This window comes from Eublepharis macularius, chromosome 2, assembly GCF_028583425.1.
Source record: "Eublepharis macularius isolate TG4126 chromosome 2, MPM_Emac_v1.0, whole genome shotgun sequence".
In the NCBI taxonomy this organism is placed as follows: domain Eukaryota; kingdom Metazoa; phylum Chordata; class Lepidosauria; order Squamata; family Eublepharidae; genus Eublepharis; species Eublepharis macularius.
Window position 1 is genome coordinate 118,280,842 of NC_072791.1, and position 24,705 is coordinate 118,305,546.

Genomic DNA, 24,705 nt, shown 5'->3' on the forward strand with positions numbered 1-24,705 from the left:
TATTAGGGCAGGTTTTTTCCATCTCAGCCACAGAACATATTGGTTTAGAAAAAAAACACCCCACGAGTTCATTCCCTGATCTAGGGAATCATTTTTAAGCATTCTGTAGAGAGACAGCCCTTTATGACAACATGGAGAACAGTTACCTCACCACAGAGAGATATCAAATATCAAAAACATTAGGCACAACTAATTTTAGATGGTTTTATAACATTTTCCTTTAAAATTCATTTAAATATAACCTTTAAAATTGATGAAATTTGATGTTAGTCTAATAGGTTCAAATAATAGGTTTTTTTGTTATAAATAAAAAAAGAATTATAGTGGTATATAAAAGGAACATTTTTGCCTCAAGTCAAAGCATATTTTCAAACTCTGAATGTTTTAGAACTGTGAAATTCAGTTATTTATGCAACCACAAACAGAAGAGCTTTGTGGGGCCTTTCCCCAGAAGATACATTGGAATTTGGCTTGGGGTAGAAATTATACCCCAAATGCAAAAATTGTAAGCCTCAAACAATACTGTTTGAGGCTTAAATATCCAAATAAGGTCTTACCAATTTTTATAAAAGGAATAAGGTTGTAGTGTTAATGTATGTTAAAAATTCTAGGCAGCTTTGATGCAGTATCTGTGTATTATTTATTTACTTCGTTTATAGTTTGCTCTTCTCACTGAGACTAACAGCGCAATCCTAAGCAGCAGGGTGGAAAGTGCATAGGGAGTGAACTAAGGCTTATGCTGGTGGAACTGGCTCTTATGTTGGTGTAAACCCCTCTCTGCTGGCGCCTGCCCGAGGCACACTACTGCAAATGGGTCGCCACCAGCAGGCACACTTGGCGGCCAGGTGGAGGCGCAAGTGTGATGCAAGTTTCCACGCCGGTGTGCGAGGGGGCGGGGCAGGGGACGGTCCATGAGTTAGTCTGCTTTCAAAGCCACTCCAGGTCCAGGAACACCCTCTGCAGCAGCAGAAAGTTATGCCACGAAAAAAGGAGGCATAGCTCATAGGCGCCCATTGAATGGGGAAAACTTGGGTCCGTCTCCTGGTGCCCAGCCCAGCCCCGTCCTCGTGACCCGAAGGTGCATAGGATGGCAAGTACTATGGGGGCCAATCCATGTGTGCTTCTGAGGTGGGTGAGCCCCCTCCCCGCACCCAATCACCTTCCCACACACCCTACAAAACCTGCGGCCGTGCTGCTCATGACCTCAGGTAGGTGAGCACACAGCCAAAGGCTGTGCACAAGACGGGAGAGTGGGTAGTCACAGTGGCGGGCCATGAGTGCACTGGGGGGACTTAGCGAGAAAACTGGGAGAACTTTGCCCTCACTCAAGGGAAGAAGGACAAAGTCCAGAATGTCTGACTAACTAACAATAACCACCCAAGTCTCCTTGCAGGTTATCTCACTCTGAAGTTCCAGTTTGGTAAGGAACAAGGGAGCACTGACAGGTAAGAAGGAAATGGGGTGACGGCTAACCCAGCTCACTGATTTGTGCCAGCTGCTCCCTCACCCGAGCTCACCTGACTGCTAGCCTCTTAAGGTGAGGCTTGGTGGGGGAGGGGTGGTGGTGGCAGCCCCTGTGTGCCCCAGAGGCAGTTGCTCAAAAAACTACTCTTGACACAGCCAATTGGGGGGGGGGGCACTACCCATGTGGGAGCTCTGTTCAGACTTTCTTAGTTGGGGCCACTCCTGGCAGAAGAGGAAGCGCAGCCAGTGGTTGGGTTGACTGGGTGTTCATAACACCGTTGCTTGAGGGTGCTCAGTCACTTGGCTTCCTCCCTCATGGGATAAGATCATCCTAAGGCAGAGTGCTGTCTTGCCAGAGGGTCATGCATCATGTGGTTGCGAGCTGCACCTGTGGAACTGCCGCCACAGCTCTTAACCAATGGACACCTTCCCAGATGTTGCAGATTGGGCTTGCAACATGTTTCTGTTTCCCTTGCAGGCAGATTGCCACTCATCTGGGAGACCAAGGGGCATGGCTGTCTGAGCCCCCCATAAGCCTCCACAAGTGCCATTCAGGTCCTGCCCAGGGAGCAGTTTACCAAGACAGCCCACAGCTCAGCCACATTGGCAGGAAATACTTCCAGAGAACCTCTGTACCTTTTTCAGTTTAATAAAATGTGTTGAAAAAAAAGAAACTGCTGTCTGTTCGCTCGCTCCCCTGACATTGACATTAGCTGCCACCCCCCCAACCCCCCATTGGAATGTCTTCTCACACATCCCCTCAAATTTTTCCTGGCTTGGGGCTGGGATCAATGGAGTGGGCTCTGCTGCCAGGAGGAGCAGGTGTCAAGTGGTGCCCTGTCAAGTTTCCCTGTTCCCTTCCCTCCCCTCAATGTGAGTTCAGGCAGTGGGGTGGGAATTGAAGTGTGGCCCATGAATGTCTGGCAGGACAGGGGGGGATGCTCCACTGAAGATCATTCTCTGACAGACTGAGCTGCTGGCATCTGATACGCTAGGCAGAGGGGAAGGCGGAAGTTACTGCAGGGAGGTGGGGGGATGTGTAGTGACATCTTCGGATCTCCTCCTTCTCTAGGAGAATGGACCACCCTCCATTTCGCTGTTTGTGGAAGCAGGGATGGTAGCCCTTGGAGCAGTTTCTCTGTTCCCATGGGCTGTCAGTCCACAGGGGGGCATCACCCCTGGACTGGGGCATAGCTCTCAAGGTTGAAACCCTGTTCTTGCATCGCTGTGATGCAGTGATTGTTCAAATGGCACCGCCGCAAGTCTGTGGGCGCTTTGCATTCCCTTCTGGCCTCTCGCGTGGTCTCCAATAGGCATTCCTGTCACTCACTGTAGAATCTGCCCCCCTACCTGCCTCTCTGGATCCTGGGGCTACTCCCAAGTGCTACAGGCTTCTAGTCCCACTTTTCAAGGAGGGGGAACCTGTTTCTCACAGTAGCAGTGGAGGTGGGGATTTGCAGGCGCACCAAGCTGTGGCCACCAGCCTAGCCCTCATCAGAAATGGGGGCTGGACGGGTGAGAGGTTGGGTGTTCGATCTGGACCTTCACTGTCATCTCTGCCCCCCTCCTTGGCAGGGATACCTGCTCTCCGAGGGGGGGGGGGCTGTTGGTGGCAGTGGAGATTGTGGCCTCCTCATTGGCTGTGCTGCTGCTTGCCCCTCACCTGCCTGTCAGGGGAGCGGTGGGGCCATTGGTTGGTGTGAGCGGGGTTGTCAGGAAAATGGCGGGCGAGTGCTCCTGGTGGCGGCCGCTCCTTGCCTTGTCGCATTTGGGCGCCGGTGGGACTCTCCTGCAAAAGTCCATAGGGAGCCATGGAGCAGCACCCCATTTATGTCTACGAATGAGTGATGACGTTGCCTCGAGGCTTAGGATTGAGCTGCCCAAGTGGATCACTCAATTAAAAACAATGCAATGAGCAGCATAATATATACGAACAAGAAAATTTCAAAAATTAGAACACATACTACAAAACAGTAAAATACAGACAACCGTGCCACAAAACAAGGGGGGGGGAGTGCAACAGTATACCATATAAGATCAAAGCAATAAAACTATCTAACATTTCACAGATATGAACAGTTACCTTATTTCCTTTATACAAAGGCAATAGCGCTTTACACATTCTACAGAATGACAAAAGGGTAGAGAACTTTTTGATACTGATTTTATTGCATGTTTTTAAATTTTGTAATCTACCTTGAGACTCATCAAGAAAAATGGATTATAAATGAAGTAAATACAATAAAACTATGTGTAATAGGATGAGTACATAGGTGTAGCTTCCCTCAAGGAAGTGTTTTAATATGGAAGTGATCACATTCTGAGCTTTTCCACTCCAGCTACTAAGCTATGCTACAATGTGTAGAATTACCTAAAATATCGTTGTGCAAGTGTCACAAGGGCCTCTGAAATAGCACCCATGAGAGTAGTGATGAAAACTGACACAATCCTCCTCCCTCCTGGCTTTGATTTCTGTGATTTCAGGCTGTAGCATAACAACTGACCATTTCTATACCAATCAAAACAAAAGCAACAATGACTTTATTTTCTTTATTTTCATTCGATACTGTATGAATACAAAGTTTCTAGAAAGCTACAAAAAATCTACCACTTTATCAAGAAGGCATCAAAATGTGTCACTTTGCAAAGACATGGAACACCTGCAGTAACCGACACAAAAATAGCATTTTTAGAGTGATGAAATAATTGCACTTAACTGTCATGGATATTAAAGTTATCACACATATGTACCGCAAAAGCTAGAATACGTTTTTTTACAAAGCACTTTTATAAAAAAATTCTCTGCACACAAACCCTATAATTTTCATATTACTATCATACTAAAGATAAATTCACTTTAAAGCCAACACTTAAAACGTTTTTAAAACAAACAAAAAAAGGTACCAGTACCTACACACAGACAACAACAAATACAAGAATACTGTACTGCCAAGGTTCGATTGAAACTCATATTGAAAACTTCAAAACATGTTAAGACAAGATTTGAAAGTTTGATTTTTTTTAAAAAAAGAACTTTCCCTCCGTATCTAAGCAAAGGTACTTTGTCATTGAAAAGCAGAATCTACATTTAAAAAAAAAAAAAACAACCAGCAGCAGTACAATATTAAAGTAACCACTGACCATATATGAATATGCTTAAGTCACAAACCCAGTTTATACACATTACACAAATAAACAAAGTGAGAATTCCATTAAGTCATTTACAAATGTGAACAAATGCACATGGCAAATTAAAAAAAAAGAAAGATCAAGAAGAAAACCCTTTTTTACATAAAATGTACTGATATTAAAGAATTAAAGGCTATTCAGGTTTTAAAAACTGTTATAAAATTCTTCTGTCTTTTTCAGGCACATATTGAATTTTTTTCTGCAGTCATGAGCCTGAAAGCAGAGGCCCATTTAAAAAAAATGCAAAATAAAAATGAAACCATTTAATAAGGAGGTAACGGGGCATATCCTCTCTGTGAACTGAGTGCATTTCAAAGTTAACTGATAAGGTGGAACTGTTTTTTTTGTAAAGCCTCACAGATCAACTCACTATACTAGGGATCAAAACTTTTCTTTATAATTTGAATTGTCCCATCTATCTTTTCAGGATTGTGGCTGGGAGAGAGAAATAGAAAAGAAAATATAGAAGGTTAACCTGAGGACCAAAACTAAGGACTGAAATTAGTATCCATTGCTGCATTATTTACAGTCCACAGGTGCTGCCTCCAAACCTTTCCCTGTTCTGGTCATTAAGACAGCAGGGAATAACAATTGCCTTTACCACATGCCTTGGTTCAAAACCATACAGTGTATCTGTGGCTGCTGAGGGTGCACAGCAGTGGTGTGGAACGTTGCATGTGGCAGAGACACTGAGAAGGAAAGTTTTTTGGTAGCAACCATACTGAACAGTGTGTAAATCAGTTCCTAAAGATGAAGATATATTGTATGGCACACTGGTCAGTAGCTGAGTGATCCTAAATTGTCAACATCATAGGATTAATTCAGAAATCATGCCAATCCTAATGGTGTTAATGTTCATTTAGAATGAAAAAGCAGTTTTGTGTTTCCGACAATACAGCAGGCAAACTGTGGTTTAGAGCTGCTTGACTGCTTTTATGTTCTTGGCTTCTAAGTTCACTTCCATCTCCATGGTGTAGCAGCTTCCAAAGACTGAGAAAGGATCCTGACTATAGTCCATTGATTCAGACATTATGCCAAACTAAAGTTAGACAAAATCTTGATTAGCTCAAATGATGGTGCACTAAACCATTTCAAACCATGCTTTCTGTTTTATCAGAAGATTACAAACCATGGGTTATCAATTTAGATCAGGTCACATGATAGGCAAGCTGCCTTGGTTTGGCATGAAGTCTGAATAGAGCCACAGAGAAGCAATAAAGCCCTATGAATTAAACTATGGCAGATAATTTCATTAGCTGTAAGCTGACTTCCACCTCTCAACTGATTCAATTCCATGAAATCATTACTTGAAGTAGGCAAAAACAGGGAGCTTGAGATCAGTAGAGTTGCTAAACTGAAAGGGTCTCAAAGGTTGGTAGAAAGCAGGAACATAGGTAAAGACATTGCGAACTATTCAACACAGTGGTACAGTACCTAAATAAATCATTCTAGAATTCAAGTAAGTACAGAAATTACATTTGTAAAGTAAGCTTCAACTGCCACAAATGGTACCATTATTTCTTTCTCAATTTTGTACATAAGACAATAAATAAAACGATTCCTTTGCAATAAAATATATCCAGCCACTTGCTTACCTCTGTCTCAGTGGATAGTTGTTAATATATACTGTATTTCTGAGGCCAAGCAAACCTTAATAAATTCAGTGTGAGAAAAACTAGATAGATTTGGATCTCTGAAGAATAAAATCCATCTGTACACATGTTTAAGAAACAGGAAAGGGCTATAATCACCAATAATTTTGTGCCACACTAATTTTAAATAAAATTCTTCTGTCTACTAAAACAAAGTGTATCCACAGCTAAAAATCCCCTCTGCCAGCTTTTGGTTTTAATGCTGTTTGTTTTCACTGATATTTTAAACTGTTGTGTGTCTCTTTGAAACATTAAATTGATGATAGGGCCAAATTCACAAGTGGAGTTAAAATGGCACAAAATACCTAAAGAAGATCTCTTTCCAGCAGAAGGACAGAGAAGTTCTGAATAATGCCATCAAATGTTTTTTTTCTTCTTCAAATGGCATTTATAATTCAATTCAAACAAGTTGGTGCTAAAAAGCACAAGTCAGGTGATTTTGTTCTGCACTTTCATTTTCAGTTTTAGGCATCCAACTGCTCAACTTTGTAAACAAATAAGTGCAAATTTAGAATAAAGAAGAAAATTGTCTTCACAGATTCAGAGTGTTGCCTGAAATTCTGCTACTTACAGACTCACATTACTCAGATGCAAGACTGGATGGAGAGACATGGCAAAGGTGAAATACTGACCGTTTTTCCTATCATAAACATAGCAACTGCCAGTCAGCAGTGCTGCTGAAATGACAAACAGTTGAAAAACATGTAGAAGTTTTCCAGCATTATGCATTCATGTGATTTGCAAAAAGCATGCTACTATAAACAGGTACTCTTTTGAGAACGGAGGCCTGCTAGTGTCGACTGTTTCCAATAAACCAAAGGCATTATGGTGATCTCTAAATATTTTTGGTCTCTACAAATTGTCATTATTATGGCAGCACTTTTCTAAGCTGGAATTTCAAAACCAAAGGCACTTGCATGCAAGAGTGCAGAGAGTCACAAAGGTTTAAGTATTTGGTCATGAGAATTTAAGAAGGCAGCATAATTCAGTCAATTACATTTTGCAGAAAATTCTAGTGATATAACATTTCCTTTTGGTATAGATATTCCACCTATGTAGAAAGGGGATGGGGGGAGTAACTTATCTTATTGGTGTCTTAGACCAAGTAGTCAAAAAAGTTTTTTTTTCTAGGAGGTGGGTTTTTTTTAAAAAAGAAAACCAATTAAAAGACTACATAAGATTGGCATGAGAGGCTAACATGTACTTCTAATATAGCACTAAGGCACTGCATATTGTAATGCTTTGGCAGCTCGGAATTAAGAAGTTCCTACCACAGAGTAACAGTAACAAGAAAGATGCTTCCAGCTTATAAAAGAGCTCCCAGTTTATAGGCAGCCATTTGGACTACACAATCCACACTGAACATCTGACAGACTTAAGGCTTTCCAGAAGAAACATGCACCGGGGTGGAGGTGGGGGTGGGGTAGGAAGGTTGAATCATTTACATCGACAAAAAGTTAAAGACAAGGCAAATATTTTCCCTAATGTCTTATAAAAGTGAACAGCAAGAAATATTGTGGCTCTTCATACCGTACAGTTACTACATATATCATGTCCCAGATTGTACTAAGCACAAAAACAGTGCAATCCTGTGAAGAGTTACTCCAGTCTAAGCCACTGAAGTCAATAGAGTAACTTTCCATAGGATTGCACTGAAAGTGTATCTGGTTTGCAAACTGATGTCTATTTAATACAACTCAAGGAACTGGCTTGGGGTGTATAATTATTTTAAAATGTTAAAACTTTAAAAAATCCATCAAACCCAAAGCCTCATAAAAGATAACGTTTTTAAAAAGTAGTTTTCTACCTTTAACACCAAGTGCTTCAAATAAAGGGTCACTTTAAAACAGGAAAGATGCAGTGTTTTTGTTGAACTCTTCATTTAGTGTCAAAAAACGGATGAAGAGACCCAGCCATAAACATCTCGTTTTACAGTTCACAGAATTAAACTGACTGAGAGGTTCATCTGTCTTAATATCTGTAAGTCAAAAGATGCTCAACCCTCCAAAGGGCTGCAAGATTCAGTCGGCTAAACTTGGCTCTTAATCCATTCCTTACCCCTTCCCAGGTAAGTCTGGGCAGCTATCAAGACACCAGCCTGTGCCTTAAAGAAAAATTTTCATATGTTATAAGCCTGCAAGCAACCTGCTAAAGTTGTGTAGCATTCCACAAATTGAATACCATAGTTCTGTTCTAACAATCAAATATAGCAGAAATCTTTAGGCTATTTCAAAACAGGTAAGAATTTTTATTCCCATAGCATTCTCTTTAATTTTCCAACAGTGCAAAAGATTTCCAGGATTTTATATAAACGTATAAATAAGCTGCAACAGCCTGCCTATTTTACTGTATTTTCTACACTGGGCTTTTTCATTGGTTCAGGCCCCATACTGCATTGATTTCTTCCAGAGTTCTGCATACATGGTCAAAATACCCCCATTCAGTCTCCAAATTGTTTCTCCAACTTTTTTGCATTCCACATGAAGAAAGATTGCATCTGCTGCAGAACTGACCTTTCCTTGGATTTTCTGCAGCTTTTCTCCCTGCACACATACACAATCCCCCCCCCTCCCGCAAAGTTAAACCAGGGCTTTTTTGAAGCATAGTGAGGCCTGGCCCTGCCTTTCACCCTCCCCTTTATTCTCCTGCATCCTAACTGGTTGAATAGCAACCAATCCAGTTTTTCCCCTCATTTTTAAATAAATTAAATAGCAACGCTGCAACATTGGTGCATTAAAGGGAAAAAAACCTTACAACTGCTGGGGGAAATGCTGCAATATGGCTAACACAAAAACTCTGAAGACAGCCCTGAATCCCACCTGATATTTTAAAGTTTTCACCTGTGCTTCATATACTTTTTAGTTCATTCTTTTTTAACATTTTTTTAAAAAATTTAACAGCAATGTTAGTGACATTTTAAAAAGACCAAAAAACAAAACAAAAACCCTTGTAAGTTTCCTCAGCAAATAACTGAGGAAACCAACATGTCTTCAGTGGGATCAACTCAGGAAACTGACCCGGCCTCAGCCAATCAACTGAGGAAACTGCCATGATCTCAGCCAATCAGCAAAGGAAACTGATGTGTCCTCAAAGCCCACAGCAAAAATGGGGCATTTTTCTAGAGAAGAAATAAAAAACAGACACTGCTTCAGTTCTACTCCCTCATAGTGTAGAATTAAAGCAGTATGGAGCAAGAACCGATGAATAAAACAGATCCAATCCACATGGGCTGAATATGCTGAAAGCCTGATGTAAAGGTCTATGATACATAATGATTTTTCAGCAGCACACTGAAAATGTACAAGTATATGTGTATTTCTAGGGGAATTAAGAAATATATATGTAAAGAAAAACTCCCCATAGATATTTACTAGTTTATAATTTTAGCCCGTACATCTTCTAGATTATACAACTTTTTGTATCTGAGTGAGGAATGCCAAAGGTCCAATGTACAGGCCCTTGAAAAATAGTTTTAGCTAGAATGGATACTGTGTAGTACTGCTTATAGGCTCGTCACTTTTACAAAACCCATTACCGATTCTGTTTGCACCAATAGACATGTTTGACTGTTATTTATGTTTGATGTTATGATATGCCAATACTTCAAAACTAGTGAAGTAAGTGTGATACTTGTGGTAAAATAATATTAAAAATGGCACATACAGAATAGAAAGGGTGTGCGTAGTGAACAAAAGGAAAAAAGAGAAATTCCAGGTTAAAAACAAAATTCTTATAAGTAAGTATGTGTTGCATTAGGTTGTATGTACTACTCACATTAACATTTGCTAGCAATCTGATTAACTAACTGTTCAGCCTTCATTATTCATAGGAAAGAACATGAATTTATGAAAGATGCTATGGAAAGGGAATCAAACCCTATACAGACTGTATACCTACAAATTTCCCAATGTTAAGAGAATCAAACATTTTTGAGCAGCAAGAGGAGTGATATGCTATTCTGAGAAATCTCAAAAAGGCATTGGTTTCACAATGCAATATACAATCTAATGCTCTATGGTTTGAAACTACATGACATACATGTAGGGCCAACACACAGAAAGCAGTTGGGATTGGATGTGCCATAGGCAATGCACATGGGCATAGTGTACATACACATACAAACTGTATGCATCAACTGAATCCTCATGATTGAAAAAGTCTACTTTTCAAACATTTCTGATTATGGTGACAGAGCCTGTGTGTCATACATTATGACTTGAAATTGAAGGGGATGGATCCAGTGTATTCCATTGTTCCTGATTCCCCACTATGTGCATTGATCCTGTCCGTATATAAGTCATTTGTTGATAACTCAAATCAGTGGGTGAACAAATATTTTAAGACAGATTGCAAAAACGGTGAGGCTCTCAAGCCAAAGGCAGCCCACCTGCCATGTACCATCCCTAGGATGGAAGGGGGGGGGGTAGGTTGTGTATGTGTGGGGGGGTCTGGGACAGGGGGGATCATGCTCTGGAGATGGAAATCCCTACTCTGCAGAAATTCTCCAATGGGCCAAGTTGTTATGGCTGGCTAAGTATTTGGCAACTATTGTGTTTCTGGATTTCCAGGCAGGCAGGCAGGCAGGCAGGCAAAACAGAAAACTGATTATGGCCTTGATAGGTCACCATAAGTTGCTGGTAGACTATGTTCATCATGACAGATTTACAGGCTTCCTGAAAGACAGCATTCATGTCTTTTTGCATGGCAAAGCCTATGATTTTCTAGCACCTCAACAACATTAAAAACAGATGAACCTTTTGCTTGCTTACCTATTCTCTTCTTGACCATAGTCATTTTGTGGTTTATAGTTGACAACATAATTGTAATACAGCAGTTCACTTTAATTCCCCCCCTTACATTTACTAATCACTAATTTTGGTGTTGCAACTTCTTGAGTCATTATGAACAGAAAAAAACCCTCAAAAATTCTCATATAAAATATAACCACACACACAAGATTACATACACCATAAATCTAATTTTTAAGAATTTATCTAATTATTGCAAAACGAGCCATCTTTTACTTAAATAATCAAATGTCCTTATTAGTACAATACTTTATAATTTTTAAATACCCTAGATATGATTAGTAGAGGGAGGAAATCTCGCTTTGCAATACCTGCTTGAAAAGTTCAATGGATTAGAAGGTTAGTTTTAATACAGGGAAGGAAAAAAATACATTTTTGTCTACTTTTAGGACCTGTCTGCTCCCATCAGGCATTTCTTAAGGCTATGTTTGTCTTTTGGCTTCAAACAGAAATAGAATTTCAGTTATAAAATAATTTAGTGAATTACATTCGTCGGTATCATCCACAGTAATCAGTTATGAAGATAATTCTAAAAAAAAAACCTGTGTTCTAATTTACACATAGTTAAAATTCATTTCCATTTCACTTTCATCTTAAAAAAACTTTTAAAAAAATTTAGATAAAACACCTCATAAATTCTTATAATTGCTGTTAAAGTTTTCCCATGGCAAATGCTCTGTCTTATATTTTTCTAACACAACAATAACAACAAAATTAAAACTTCCACAAAGGTCTTGAAATCCTTAAATATAGTATCCCCAAAGAAGTGTGATTTTATAAATCTGAAGAACACTTTGTTTTAAAAAGAATTTGTACAACTGTACCAGAATTTCACAGCTATAATGTATGAACACACTAACATGAGGTTTAGAAAAATGTAGAGGAAAGCTCATCCAGAGGAACTGCCACTTCACGTTGAGGTCGACAGTCTGTGTTTTGATAAGAAGCTATAATGAAATGTGTCTATAAATAACTGTTCAGTCCTTTACAAGCCTGTAGATGTGATGCTGTGCACCGTGTTCGCTGTTTGAAACTTCAAATACACAAGCCATGCAAAGAAGGGTTTCTTGTGTGTCCCTGTTTGTTACAACCTGGTTTTGATTAAGGGAGAAAGAGGCAGTATGTTAGAAACTTATCAGATGTTTCTGTAGGCACAAAATCAAATATGGTTTTAATCCACAATATCTCACTCTCACACACTTCATACGTCTCTAATGCTGACATCTGACCTAATACAAAGAGAAATTAAAGAGTATTCTGAGGATGCGAGGTATATCTAGGATCCATCTTCTAATACACCCCCTTAAACCTTCATCTTTCCTCCTATGGTAATGCCAACTGGCCTTATAAAAGCAGAAGAAAGCATGCAGCTACTATGGGGCTCTGCTGCTGCTTCAGCAGGAAAGAGCTAGAGCTGACTGCCTTTTCATCTTTCAAGGCTTGGGAGAAGGGGTGAGTTGCAGGTGGGAAGAAGATATAGCAGGGGGGAAATGAAGGAAAGTTGACTATGGAAAAGGAGGGACGAGTAGCAAGCATGAATCCAATCAGGGTCAATTATTCCTTGAAAGTTAGGAGCAAAAACAGATGTGATGCTGGGCATCCACAGGCATGAAATAAGGTTACCGAAGGCCAATATATGGGGACCTCCTCTGGTTCATAGCTGTGGAGCTGTAGAAGGGGTTGAGTCTCTTCCCTGTAGAGACCCCCCCCCACACACACACACACTGCTGTCTTGACAGGTTCTGTGCCTGTTTTACCACACCCTGGGGCTTAAAGCACCATGGAAGAGGCATTTCCAATCAGGGGAAGAGACTGTATATGGGAGCTGAGTACCCTGCCTCTTCCCAGTGCTATGGCCCAGTCTTACCACCACTGTGGCTTCATCCAGCAACTCAACTAGTGTTCCAACCAAATCAGTCAGGAGTTCACCCATGCCATGAGAAAAAATTGCTCCCCTCCAGCACTATCAAATTCTGAAGATTACCAAAATATGTGGATTCAAAAAATCTGTAAAATAAAACCATGTACAGATAGGGGGTATTTTCTGCAAACCTGGGGATTGTAGAAAATTACAACAGTATTTTAAAATGATTTATAAATTTTAAAATGATTTAAAGATTTTTTAAAATTGATGTGTGTGTGTTAAAATTTCACCAAAATAAGAATGCTGAGATTTTGCACAAGCTTACAAGATCACCATGGGCACAGTATACCACACTGAGGCAGTGGAGCCCAGGCCTAGGAAACTCTTGCCTGACTACAGCTTGGAAAAAAGTAGCAGCAGCTAATAGAGAGAAAAAGAGATGAGGGGGGCTGGGGGAATGAAAAACTGGTGGGGGGTGCTGGGGCGAAGAAGCTGTTAAGAAAGAGGGAGTGAAAAATGAGGAAAAAGTTGTTAAGAGAGATGAGGCAGTGTGATGGGTGGGATTTCACTCCCCTCACAAGTTTTATGGGTCCCCAGCTTATTTATTACTGGTATCTGCCCTGATCTAGATGGCCCAGGCTAGCCTGATCTCATCAGAACTTGGAAGTTAAGCAGGGTTGGCACTGGTTAGTATATGGATAAGAGACTACCAAGGAAGTCCAGGTTCACTACACAGAGGCAGGCGATAGCAAACCACTGCTGCTCATCTCTTGCCTTGAAAACCCCAACAGAATTCTCCATAAGTTAGCTGTCACTTGATGGCATTTTGCGCGCGCACGCACACACACACACACACAAACACACACACACACACACTTTTTCTCTTGCAGGCCTTCATATTGAATGTTTTGGAATCTAGAAGCAGAGACTGGAGAGGGGCTTGGTAGCATAAAAGTCATCAAGCTGAGTACATCCAAACTTCTACCATTAGGACCTAATTTGCACATTATCTCTTTAGCCTAATTGCTTCTGCAAAGCCAAATCAGCTATGGTTGGCTCCTCAACTAAATCAGCCATATGTAAAAGGGCCTGCCACACAAGTACTTGGATTGCACCAGTACTCCCTATGTTACTGCTAACAGTGTGAATGGACATGCAAGAAATAAGTTGAATGATAGATCCTTAACCCTACAGAAAAGAATCATGGGATTCCTACCTTTGAAGTAACATGCTACTTAACATAAGGGTGTAACATTCCAGCCTTTAATCGATAAAACAATGGCAAAGGTTTGCAGAAAGAAACCAACAAGTATAAGTGAGGCATTACCAACAAAATTGTAAAGTTTTCCAACACACTGTTCATCATGTATTTCTCTGGCAAATGCTTGAGCTTGTGGATGAAATTGATCATATATTCACACATTGGAGAACGATTTATTCTATACACAAACCGGCCATTCTCAAACCGTGCATATTCAGTCTAAGAAGAAAAACAAACAGAAAAATGAAGAATTATAATGGTTATATCTGTAAATGAATTAAAGCTTTTTATTGGGTTTTTTAATAGATCTATTGCTTAATTCCATGAAATAAATGACAATAGTGCAATATCTTTAAGCCTGTTTAATTAAAATATTGAACCTGATTAAATGTAGTATGTAGTTAAAAACAGTGTTTCACTTACCTGTAACTGTTGTTCATCTAGGTCTTCTGTGCAGACACACATAGGACTGTGCACACGCAGGCCTGCTGATTTCAGAGATTTTATAGCTCAATAAAAGGTTTGGGCTGGGCTGTCATCAATACGCGGATGACACCCAGCTTTTTCTGTTGATGGACAGCTGGCCAGACACGGCCCCAAGACAATCTGGCCAGAGCTCTGGAGGCTGTGATGGCATGGTTGAAACAGAGCAGGCTGAAACTGAATCCGGTGAAGACGGAGGTCCTGCAGCTGGGACGGGGGCTGCCAGATGTTGGGATCCAGCTCCCTGCCCTGGATGGGACACCACTGGCAACTTTGCCAGTGGTGAAGAGTCTGGGTGTGCTCCTGGATGCCTCCCTATTGATGGAGGCCCAGGTCACGGCGGTTGCCAAGTCTTCATTTTTCCATCTTCGTCAGATCAGGCAACTTGCCCCCTACCTGACACCCCAGGACCTGGCTACAGTGACCCATGCAACCGTCACCTCCAGGCTAGATTACTGTAACTCACTCTACGCCGGGCTACCCCTGGGCCTGATCCGGAAACTACAACTGGTCCAGAATGTGGCGGCACAGGTCCTGACCAGTATATTCTACCAGTCACATATCACACCTGTCCTGCGCCAGCTGCACTGGCTTCCGGTTGAATTTCGAATCAGGTTCAAGGTATTGGTTCTTGCCTTTAAAGCCCTGAGCGGGTTGGGACCGACATATCTTCGGGACCACCTCTCCCTGTATGTTCCCCAGAGACCACTTCGATCAGCGGATAATCCAAATAAATCCAAATAAAAAAGGAGCGCCTTACGCACATCGGGAGCATGTAAAGCTTTCTCAGCATTAGCACTCTGAGTGCAAAAAAATACTGGCAAGGATATCTCTTGAGAAAGATGGAAACTAAAAATTACCTTAGGTAGAAACTCAACTTTTGTTCAAAAGACTACTTTTTCCGCGTGAATTTTTAAAAAGGGGGGCTCACAGGACAACACAGCCAATTCCCCCACCCTCCTGGCCGAAGTAATGGCCACCAAAAAGACCACCTTCATGGAGAGGAAACACAACGGGCACGTATCCAATGGTTCAAGAGGCTTAGACATAAGTCTGGTTAATACTAGAGACAACAACCACTGAGGAACAATAGTTCTAACAGGAAAGAATAAATTAATCCTTTCAAAATAATTTGGCAGTGTGATGAGAAAAAAAACGTTTTGCGGTCTATCGGGGGCTGAAAGGCAGAAATAGCCCCCAAATACACCTTGACTGAAGAGTTAGATAACCCCTATTGTTTCAATCCCCCAAGGAAATATAAAACCTCAGGCAGGGAGGAAAGGAAAGGATCTAGACTGCACCAAGTACCAAACTTCTCCCATTTAAATGCACAAGATTGGCGAGTGGATAGCCACCTCACATTCTGCAGTACATGAGTCACATCAAAGGAAAAAACTACTCCTGAGAGATCAGCCATGTTGTCAGTTGGGTTTCTCTATCTTGTGGTGGAGCACCCCCTTCCACCTCAGAAGGTCCGCTTCCTCTGGAAATTTGTACATCCGGGTCTGCAAGTGCAGTAGAGTATGAAACCACAGTTGACGCGGCCAAAAGGGAGCTATCAGCTGAAGTCCTGTCTGCTAACATTTTGCTGATCACCCTGGACATTAGAGGGAACAGGGGAAGAGGTGTCCCGACCACTTGAGTTGAAATGCATCCCCAAGAGACCCGCAGCCTAAGCCGCCTCTGGAGCAAAACTTGGGAGCCTTGTGATTCTCTTTGAAAGCAAAAAGATCTATTCCAGGATAGCCCCACTCAGAAAACACTGGATTTAGGTAAACATCCCAAAGGGACCACTCATGGTTGTCTCCCTGCAACCTGCTCAAATGGTCCGCTAGTGAGTTGTCTATGCCGGGGATATGCACTGCTTGCAACCACGTCGAATGATTTATAGCCCAGTTCCAGATTCTCACTGCTTTGTTGCACAGAGTCACAGAAGCAGTGCCTCCCTGCTTGTTTATATAAAACATAGTTGTTGTATTGTCCGTGAGAATCTGGACGGTTCTGTTCTTCACCACATCTGAAAAGGAAATCAAGGCACAGAACATTGCCCTCAGTTCTAGAAGATTAATATGTTCTGGACTCTCAATTGAGTCCCACACACCATGAGCATAGGAACCTTCACAATGGGCTCCCCAACCCAGATTAGAAACATCTGTCGTAACAGACACTTTGGGCTGTCTACAACCAAACTGTACACCTTTGAAAAGGTTTGCATCACTCAACCACTATTCTAACGAATGAAGGATTTTCAAGGAACATTAAACCTCCTATGTTGCAGATCCCTGTCTGTGGAAAAAACTGAGGTAAACCAAAGCTGCAGGGCCCTCACGTGCAACCTAGCCAATGGGACTACCGCAGTGGTGGACGCCATGCAACCCAGCAAAGTTTGGAAGAACTGGGCTGACTAAAAATAACATCTCTTAAGCCTCCTAATGAGGTTCTTAATCTTCACTGCTCTGTCCCGGGGCAGGAATCCAGAATTCTGGGTACCATCCAGAGTGGTCCCTATAAATTGTATAACCTTGGAAGGGGTAAGCTTGGACTTCTTCTAATTAACAAATAGGCCCAGACGAAGGCAAGTGGTCAAGGTAATCAAAACTTGCTTAGTTACATCATCGGCCGAGTGCCCCACAAGCAACCAATCATCCAGGTAGGGAAAAATACAGCACCCCTCGAGCCTCAGGTGGGCTACTACCACCGCCATACATTTTGTGAACACTCGTGGGGCAGCAGATAAATCAAATGGGAGAACCCAATACTGAAAAATGCAGCTGCCATAAGAAAAACAAAGGAACTTCTTATGTTCCGGGAAAATAGAAATACGAAAATAGGCATCTTTCAGGTCCATAACCGCGAACCATGCGTCAGAGGGTAACAAGGTGGACTGCCTGCAAAGTAACCATTTTGAACTTACGAACTCTAATTAAGTCATTTAGACCACGAAGGTCCAAGATAGGTCTAAGACCCCCATCTTTCTTTTCCACTACAAATAACTTTAGAATAGAATCCAAACAAATCAGCTTGGTCAGTGACTTCCTCTATGGCCCCTTTCTCTAGCAAAGCTGAGAGCTCAGAGTGTATCCCCGACTGAGATGTCTCGGAAGAAAACACAGGAAGTCGTAACCAAATTTAACTATTTTTTGAACTCAAACATCAGAGGTGATAGAACACCATTCAGTGAAAAAGCCACTCAGCCTAACTCCAAAACACGGGTGAGGGCCCTGTAATTGTCAAAACTGCTTATGTGGTGGAGATTGGTCCTTGGCATGCTGTTGATGCGTGTCAGTCTAGGTCTTCTGGTCTGGTCTCCTCCTGGAAAAGGAGGATTGTGGACTCTGGTAACCCCACTGATTCTGGTAGGCGTACCCCTGATAAGGTTGAAAACGCTGCTGCTGGCCTCTCTTGAAGGACCTATAGTGCGATCTCGATGCACCCTGTTGCTGGTGTTGTGGAAGCACACCATATGAATGAACAGTCTATCTTTCCTCCTCTTCAAGAAGTATTCATCCGTTTTGTCGGAGAACAAGGTGGTACCCTCAAAGGGAAGATCTTCTACCCTATTTCTCGTGTCCGCCGGCAGAGCTGTGGTTCTCAACCATGCATAATGGCGAAGGACAACAGCCAACAGTAACAACCTAGCCAAAGTGTCTGCCATATTCCGACTGGCATTAATCTGGTGGTGGGAAAGTCGAACAGCTTCCTCCTGGATGACTCTCAGAAAAATCTTTTGGTCTTACGGTAGCTTGGGTATAAAGGTGGCGACCTTATTCCAAAGAAGGAGTTGATAAGCCGTCATCATCGCAGAATAGTTAGTGATCTTCACTGAAAATGCCACAGAAGTATAGAACTTGCGTCCCACCGTGTCCAGTCTTCTACTCTCCTTATCGGAGGGGACCGAGAGGGAACCTTGTTTCAGCTTTGCCTGCATCTCTTCCGTCACTAGGGACGAAGGTGGAGGGTGGACCAACCGGAAAGGGCATAGGTCATCCTTCACTCAGTAAACATTCTCAGCCTTCCTGTTTGTAGCAGGAGTGGAGGCTGGTCTTAAATTCAAGTCCTTTAGCAGTTTCACAAAACCTTCGATCACAGGGAAGAAGAAGGCAGGAGTAGAACCAAAGTAAATATGCTGCAGGATTTTATCTGTGAATTTCGGTTCAGCAGATGTTACATCAACCTTCAGAGCCTTAGCCATATGTTGCAGGAGTTCATTATACGCTCTAAAGTCATCTGTAGGGGATGCTTCTTCCAAAGGGCCAATCTCTCCTTTGGGTGAATCTGAGATGGAAGAATCACTGGATTGATGACGTTCAATACCAGCATCTATATCAGGTTCCGAAGGGGGTGGGGTTCGCCTGGAGCCTGCATAGGAATGAGCTCTCATGGACAGAGATCTGGATTTCCTTCTAGAGGGAAGATCTGAATAATAGGAGCCTTCCCTGTAGTGGCAATGAGAGGATCTCTCATCAGGCAAGTGACGTTCTCTTGAATAGCTTGCAAAAGAGTAGGGGCTCATCTTGCATCTGGAACACCCTCTGCGTTCCTGAGATCGAGAGGACCAGGAACCACGGGACAGTGACCTAGGACGTCCTGATGGAGTAGAAGGTTTGTTCAATATAATGACATGACTGCTCTTGGAGTGAGGGACACTGTGGGGTGATGGATGATCCCCTGTGTTTCTTTCTGAGGGGTTCGGAACTGACATCCTCCGATCATTCCGGAGGATTTGGAGCTGAGAGGACACTCTCAAGGATAGCTTTATCATGTTTAGATGACTGATGCTTCCTTTTTTTTCTCTTTTTCTCAGGGTCAGAGCGGACTGGTGCCGGAACCGATGTCAGATCCGACAGCAGTGGAACCGAAGCATAGTCCCCCTGCTGTCGAGATGAGGGTCGGTCTGAGATGGTCATTGGAACCAACGTCACTTCACTTTGGGGAGTCTTGGAACCGGAAACTCGCAAAGGAGCATCATCCCGCCACCACTGCTGATGTCGAGGGCATTTGACCTCGAGGCATCTTCGAGCCTGATGGCACTGTCCCCAAGATGGTAGGGATTGGTTCTGATACGCTTCAGACTGAAGTCGGGGTCGAGTGCGATGGCGGTTTAGGCTCCGACTGGGGTGGAGAAGAGTGGGACTGTGGCATTTTAGAGCCGGTCGAAGCAGGACCAGGTTGGGTGGTGGAACCGGGCGAGGCAGAACATCGTGCCATAGCCGGTGGATCTGTCACTTCCATAGCACGTTTCCACAGGGAAGCTTGCAGTCTATCCACCCATTCAGATCTGCCCTTCGAGGTGAAGGCTCGACAATGCTTACAAGTCTGTGTATTGTGGGTCTCGCCCAAACAATAAAGGCAGCTCGAATGGCCATCAGACTTAGTCATCTTTCTGTCACAGGAGACACACCGTTTGAAGAGTGCTGTTTCTGACATGTCGAAGGATTCTACGATCAGAAGAGCTATAAACCTCTCTCATCGGCAGCAAAAGAGGAACTGAGGGTATCTCGGGGCGCCCCACTTCTTAGACACTGTTTTTGGCAGGCAAGAACGGACGCACATGCGCGCAGAGAGGCAGGGGTACCCCCTAGTGGTATGGAGCTATAAAATCTCCAAAATTGGCAGGCCTGCGCGTGCGCAGTCCAATGTGGGACTGCACAGAAAAACCATCGATGAACTATAAGTTTCTCAGAAAAGACACTGGACAAATGCTATTACTCTGCTGTAAACCTCAGAGCCTGGGTGGGCGCACAAATATCTGCACAACATGGGCCATTCTAGTCTCTAGACAGTAGGGAATGCTGAGTGAAGAGAGGCAGAAAGTGATTATTAAAGTCTTAAAAGGGTGCCATGAGGGAAGGATGCAGAGTAGCCAGGTAGATTTACCAGAATGCAGACTAAATACATGCCTAGGACTTCAAATCTGGAGAGGCTGCAAGATCTCTGAAGGAAAAGAGAAGCACCCTCTACTGTACAGCCAGACAAGAAGTGAAGTCATCTAACAGTACAAGCCATGCATCAAAAATTGGTACAATCTAATAAATGGAGAAATTAATGTCAAGTAGAAAGAAACTGCCACAAAACTTTTGTGGCAACAGGATGTTTCTCTCTTGAAGCCAGACAGTCAATTCTGTCATGGCCAAAGAGAGCTTAACCCATGGGTCCTCAACCTAGTTGAGTTTGTAAGCAGTTTTGGAATTTTGAGAATGAACAGCAGATGCTATAAGAAAATAGCTGCCGCAGGCATAGGACCAATCCGAAAATGATGAAACATTTCACAGAATGGCAGCGGGGGAGTCCAAGCCAAGTTCTCCCCATGACCCTCCAAAAAGGTAACCGAATGACCAAAAGTAACAGACACAAGGGGACCATGTACACCTGTACTGTGTATTATGCTGAATTATGCTCATTAATTCAAATTAAGCAAAAACAAGATGGAAAAGAAACTTTAAAGGAAGACAGCAAAGTGGTATCAGTATAAATAATTACATCTCATACACCGTAACCATTGAAGAATGGCATTAGTAGTCAGGAAAGTCTAACAAAGAAAGAAAAAATCCTAACAGCAGGATTTCAGACCTTACCTCTACTTTTTCTACTACTTGCTTCCCAAATGAGCAGACTTTGGTGGAACAGGTGATTGTCATGTTTTCAGAGCTTTCATACTGACTAGTTACCCCATAGAATGCTCCTGTATCATCTTGAATGTTACAATTTAAGTCTGCCTGTAGGAAAAGAAAAAAGATATTCTCTCAACTGCCTGTATTGTTGTGAGCAATAATTAACAACTGTTGGCATGCCACTATTAAAAATGCATTTGAAAGGTATGTTGAATTCATCATTTGTTTTAGTAGACCTTTTTTTTAAAAAAAATGGACAAAAGAGCAAAGCAATGGAATAAAGAAGCAATCTGTACTGATTTCCATTACAGTGAAGGGAGAAAAGACCAACAGACTTTGCACTGAAGCTTTGCAAGACAGGAATGGGATGCAAGAGGGCACACCTGCAACCACAGGCGTATTTCAAAGGGAATGCTCAGAACAGTTCTTAGTGCCAGGGACAACAGCTGCACTATTTGTTCAAAGCTTAGGGTCTCAGCTTCAAAACATAAAAGCTCTTAATAATCTCGTTTCTAATTTCAGGAACTGATTTGAAATTAAGAAGATACAGCAATACAATGGAAACACTAGGGACTTCTCTTTTTTCTAATTTGTATGCAAAATCTTCAGTTCACAATTGGACCCTCATAAGTACCATGGGCACAAAATCAAATAATTAGAACCAGAAAAACATAACATTCATTTTACCTGAAAGGAACCCATGCTCCAGCCCCATGATGGATACAACCAAGATCTTCAAATAAAAGATGCATTCTGTGATAGAATGCATCTTTTGCATACCAAGGACTGAAAAGCAGATATGAAGTATGTAACATACACATACCTCTGTCACAATCCGTAACAGAAGTAAGCCAATATCCATCCCATTATTTCGAAGGCCTTTGCTTAAATCTGCATTGAATTGTGACCACTATGTTTACACCTACCATTTTAAATCATTACAGCTATACAAAGCAACTTTTTTCATCTCTGTACCATTGACTACTAACCTGAGGTGTCTGATTAAAGTAACTAGAACCTTGGTACGCATCATGGATGAAGTATCAATTCTAGGAGCAGAGCACAGTAGATGAATCCAACATCTCTGTGATGAGCTGATCCCACTGGGACATGACAGCCAGCATGGTGCAGTGGATAGGGTGCTGGACAAAGATCTGGGAGACAATTTACACTGTGCAACGGCAGAGTGACCTTGGGCTAGTCACCCTCCCAGCCTAAATTGCCTCACAGGATTGCTGTGAGGATAAAATGGAGGAGGGGAGAACAATGTAAGCCAATAGGGAGGTTTTATCTGGGATGCAGAGGCTAACTTAGTTTGTGAATCTGCCTGATTTCTCAGTCTCCAAGTTTAGGGCAACTCTTTTTAAACTGCCAAAGCCCAATGTTTCCATTTAATTATCTGAAGATCACACATAACTTTCTGTGAGAGTTTGACCAGTGGTAAAGAAACTCGATTGACTATACCCCCTATATCATGAAGATGACAGCACTTCACATCAAGTTGGTCTTATTTGTCCAAAACAAATAAATCTGTTTGGACGTTGACTATCTGCTCTGATGGAACAAATCTATCTCCAGGTCAGCAGCCACTATCCTTCAAATCAAGGCTATAAATGCTGTGATCCTTTCCACATAAGGCAGGCTAACAGCTAATTAGTTATATAGGACAATGCAACACATAGATAACTGAACATAGCCACACAAGTGTTCCTGATAACAGTTCTTTATCCATAGTTAGGGATGTGCAACTTAGTATATCTGGTTTGGTATTATTCAGTATTATTTGGTATTATTCAGTTATATCTGGATATTTATCTTATTTGAGTATATTCAGATAAACCTGTATTTACATACCTGAATTATCTGGATATATTCGGGAATACCTGGGAATTGCATTTTAAAGATTGCAGTACCTTGTCCCCTGCAGGTTTCCTGGGCTACAGGAGGAGGGGAAAGGGAGGCAGTGTTTCTGTGTATGTGTCAGTGTTGCTTGTTTGGCATTTTATTTATTTATTTAATCACATTTCTAGACCACCCTCCCCGTCAGACGGGCTCAGGGCGGTTTAACAGCAGCTTAAAACAGTAAAAACATTATAAAAACATTAAAACATCATATCAAAACAATTAAAATTGGTGGGTATAAAATATTAAAATACAGCATTGTCCTGCATGGGTGGTGGAAGGTCTTCAGTGGTATGGCTGGCGAGAGGACAGCCTAGCCCCCACCAAATGCCTGCTGGAACATCTCCATCTTGCAGGCCCGGCGGAAAGATAACAAATCCTACCGGGCCCTAGTTCCCTCAGACAGAGAGTTCCACCAGGTCGGAGCCAGAACTGAGAAGGCCCTGGCTCTGGTAGAGGCCAGGCAGACCTCCCTGGGGCCAGGGACCATCAGCAAGTTCTTAGTGGCTGATCGAAGCGACCTCCGGGGAACATATGGGGAGAGGCGGTCCCGAAGGTATGCTGGGCCCAGTCTGCATAGGGCTTTATAGGTCAACACCAAAACCTTGAACCGGACCCAGTACTCAACCAGTAACCAGTGCAGCTGACAGAGGATAGGTGTTATATGAGACATGACTGGTGCTCTGGCAACCACCCATGCAGCTGCATTCTGAACCAGCTGCAGTTTCCAGATCAAGCCCAAGGGAAGCCCTACATAGAGTGAGTTGCAGTAGTCTAATCTGGAGGTGACTGTTGCCTGGATCACTGTTGTAAAGTCATGGGTTGATAGGTAGGGGACAAGTTATCGAGCCTGTCTTAAATAGAAGAAAGAGGATCTAACAACCTCTGCGACCTGTGCCTCCATAGACAAGGAAGCATCCAGGACCACCCACAGGCTCCTCACTCTCGACACCGGCGTAAGTGGTGCTCCGTCGAGAGCAGGGAGCCGAAGTCCCGCACTCATGGACCCTAGACCCACATGCAGGACCTCTGTCTTCAAGGGATTCAATCTCAGCTGACTCTACTTCAACCATCCAGTCACAGCTCCGAAGGCACGTTCCAGGACATCTGGGGCAGAGCTAGGCTGGCCGTCCATCATCAGATACAATTGGGTGTCATCTGCGTATTGATGGCACCCAAGTCCGAAACTCCGTACCAGCTGGGCGAGGGGGCGCAAATATACGTTAAATAGCAGGGGGGAGAGTATTGCCCCTTGAGGGACACCGCACACCAATGGGTGGCGGGATGACAACTTCTCCCCTAGTGCCACCCTCTGTCCCCGACCGTGGAGAAAAGAGACAAACCACTGCAGAGCTGTCCCTTGAATCCCCACATCGGCAAGGCGGTGGACCAACAGGTCATGATCGACCGTGTTGAATGCTGCTGATAGATCTAACAATATCAGCAGTGCCGACCCGCCTTGATCCAGCTG

The 24,705-nt window shown here is 42.7% G+C and overlaps 1 protein-coding gene across 2 annotated transcripts in view; it reads right to left on the reverse strand.

Annotated features, from left to right (window-relative positions):
- Positions 1-4,000: 4,000 nt before the first annotated feature.
- TEAD1 (TEA domain transcription factor 1) overlaps positions 4,001-24,705 on the reverse strand; it is a 192,050-nt gene continuing 171,345 nt past the window's right edge. For both annotated transcript variants that reach the window (XM_054970616.1, XM_054970617.1), the window contains 3 exons: positions 21,297-21,437; positions 14,305-14,457; positions 4,001-12,204 (listed from right to left, as the gene is read on the reverse strand). In XM_054970616.1, the coding sequence (XP_054826591.1) occupies positions 12,091-12,204; positions 14,305-14,457; positions 21,297-21,437 (408 nt within the window). In that variant the 3' untranslated portion in view covers positions 4,001-12,090. The remainder of the gene's footprint in view (positions 12,205-14,304; positions 14,458-21,296; positions 21,438-24,705) is intronic.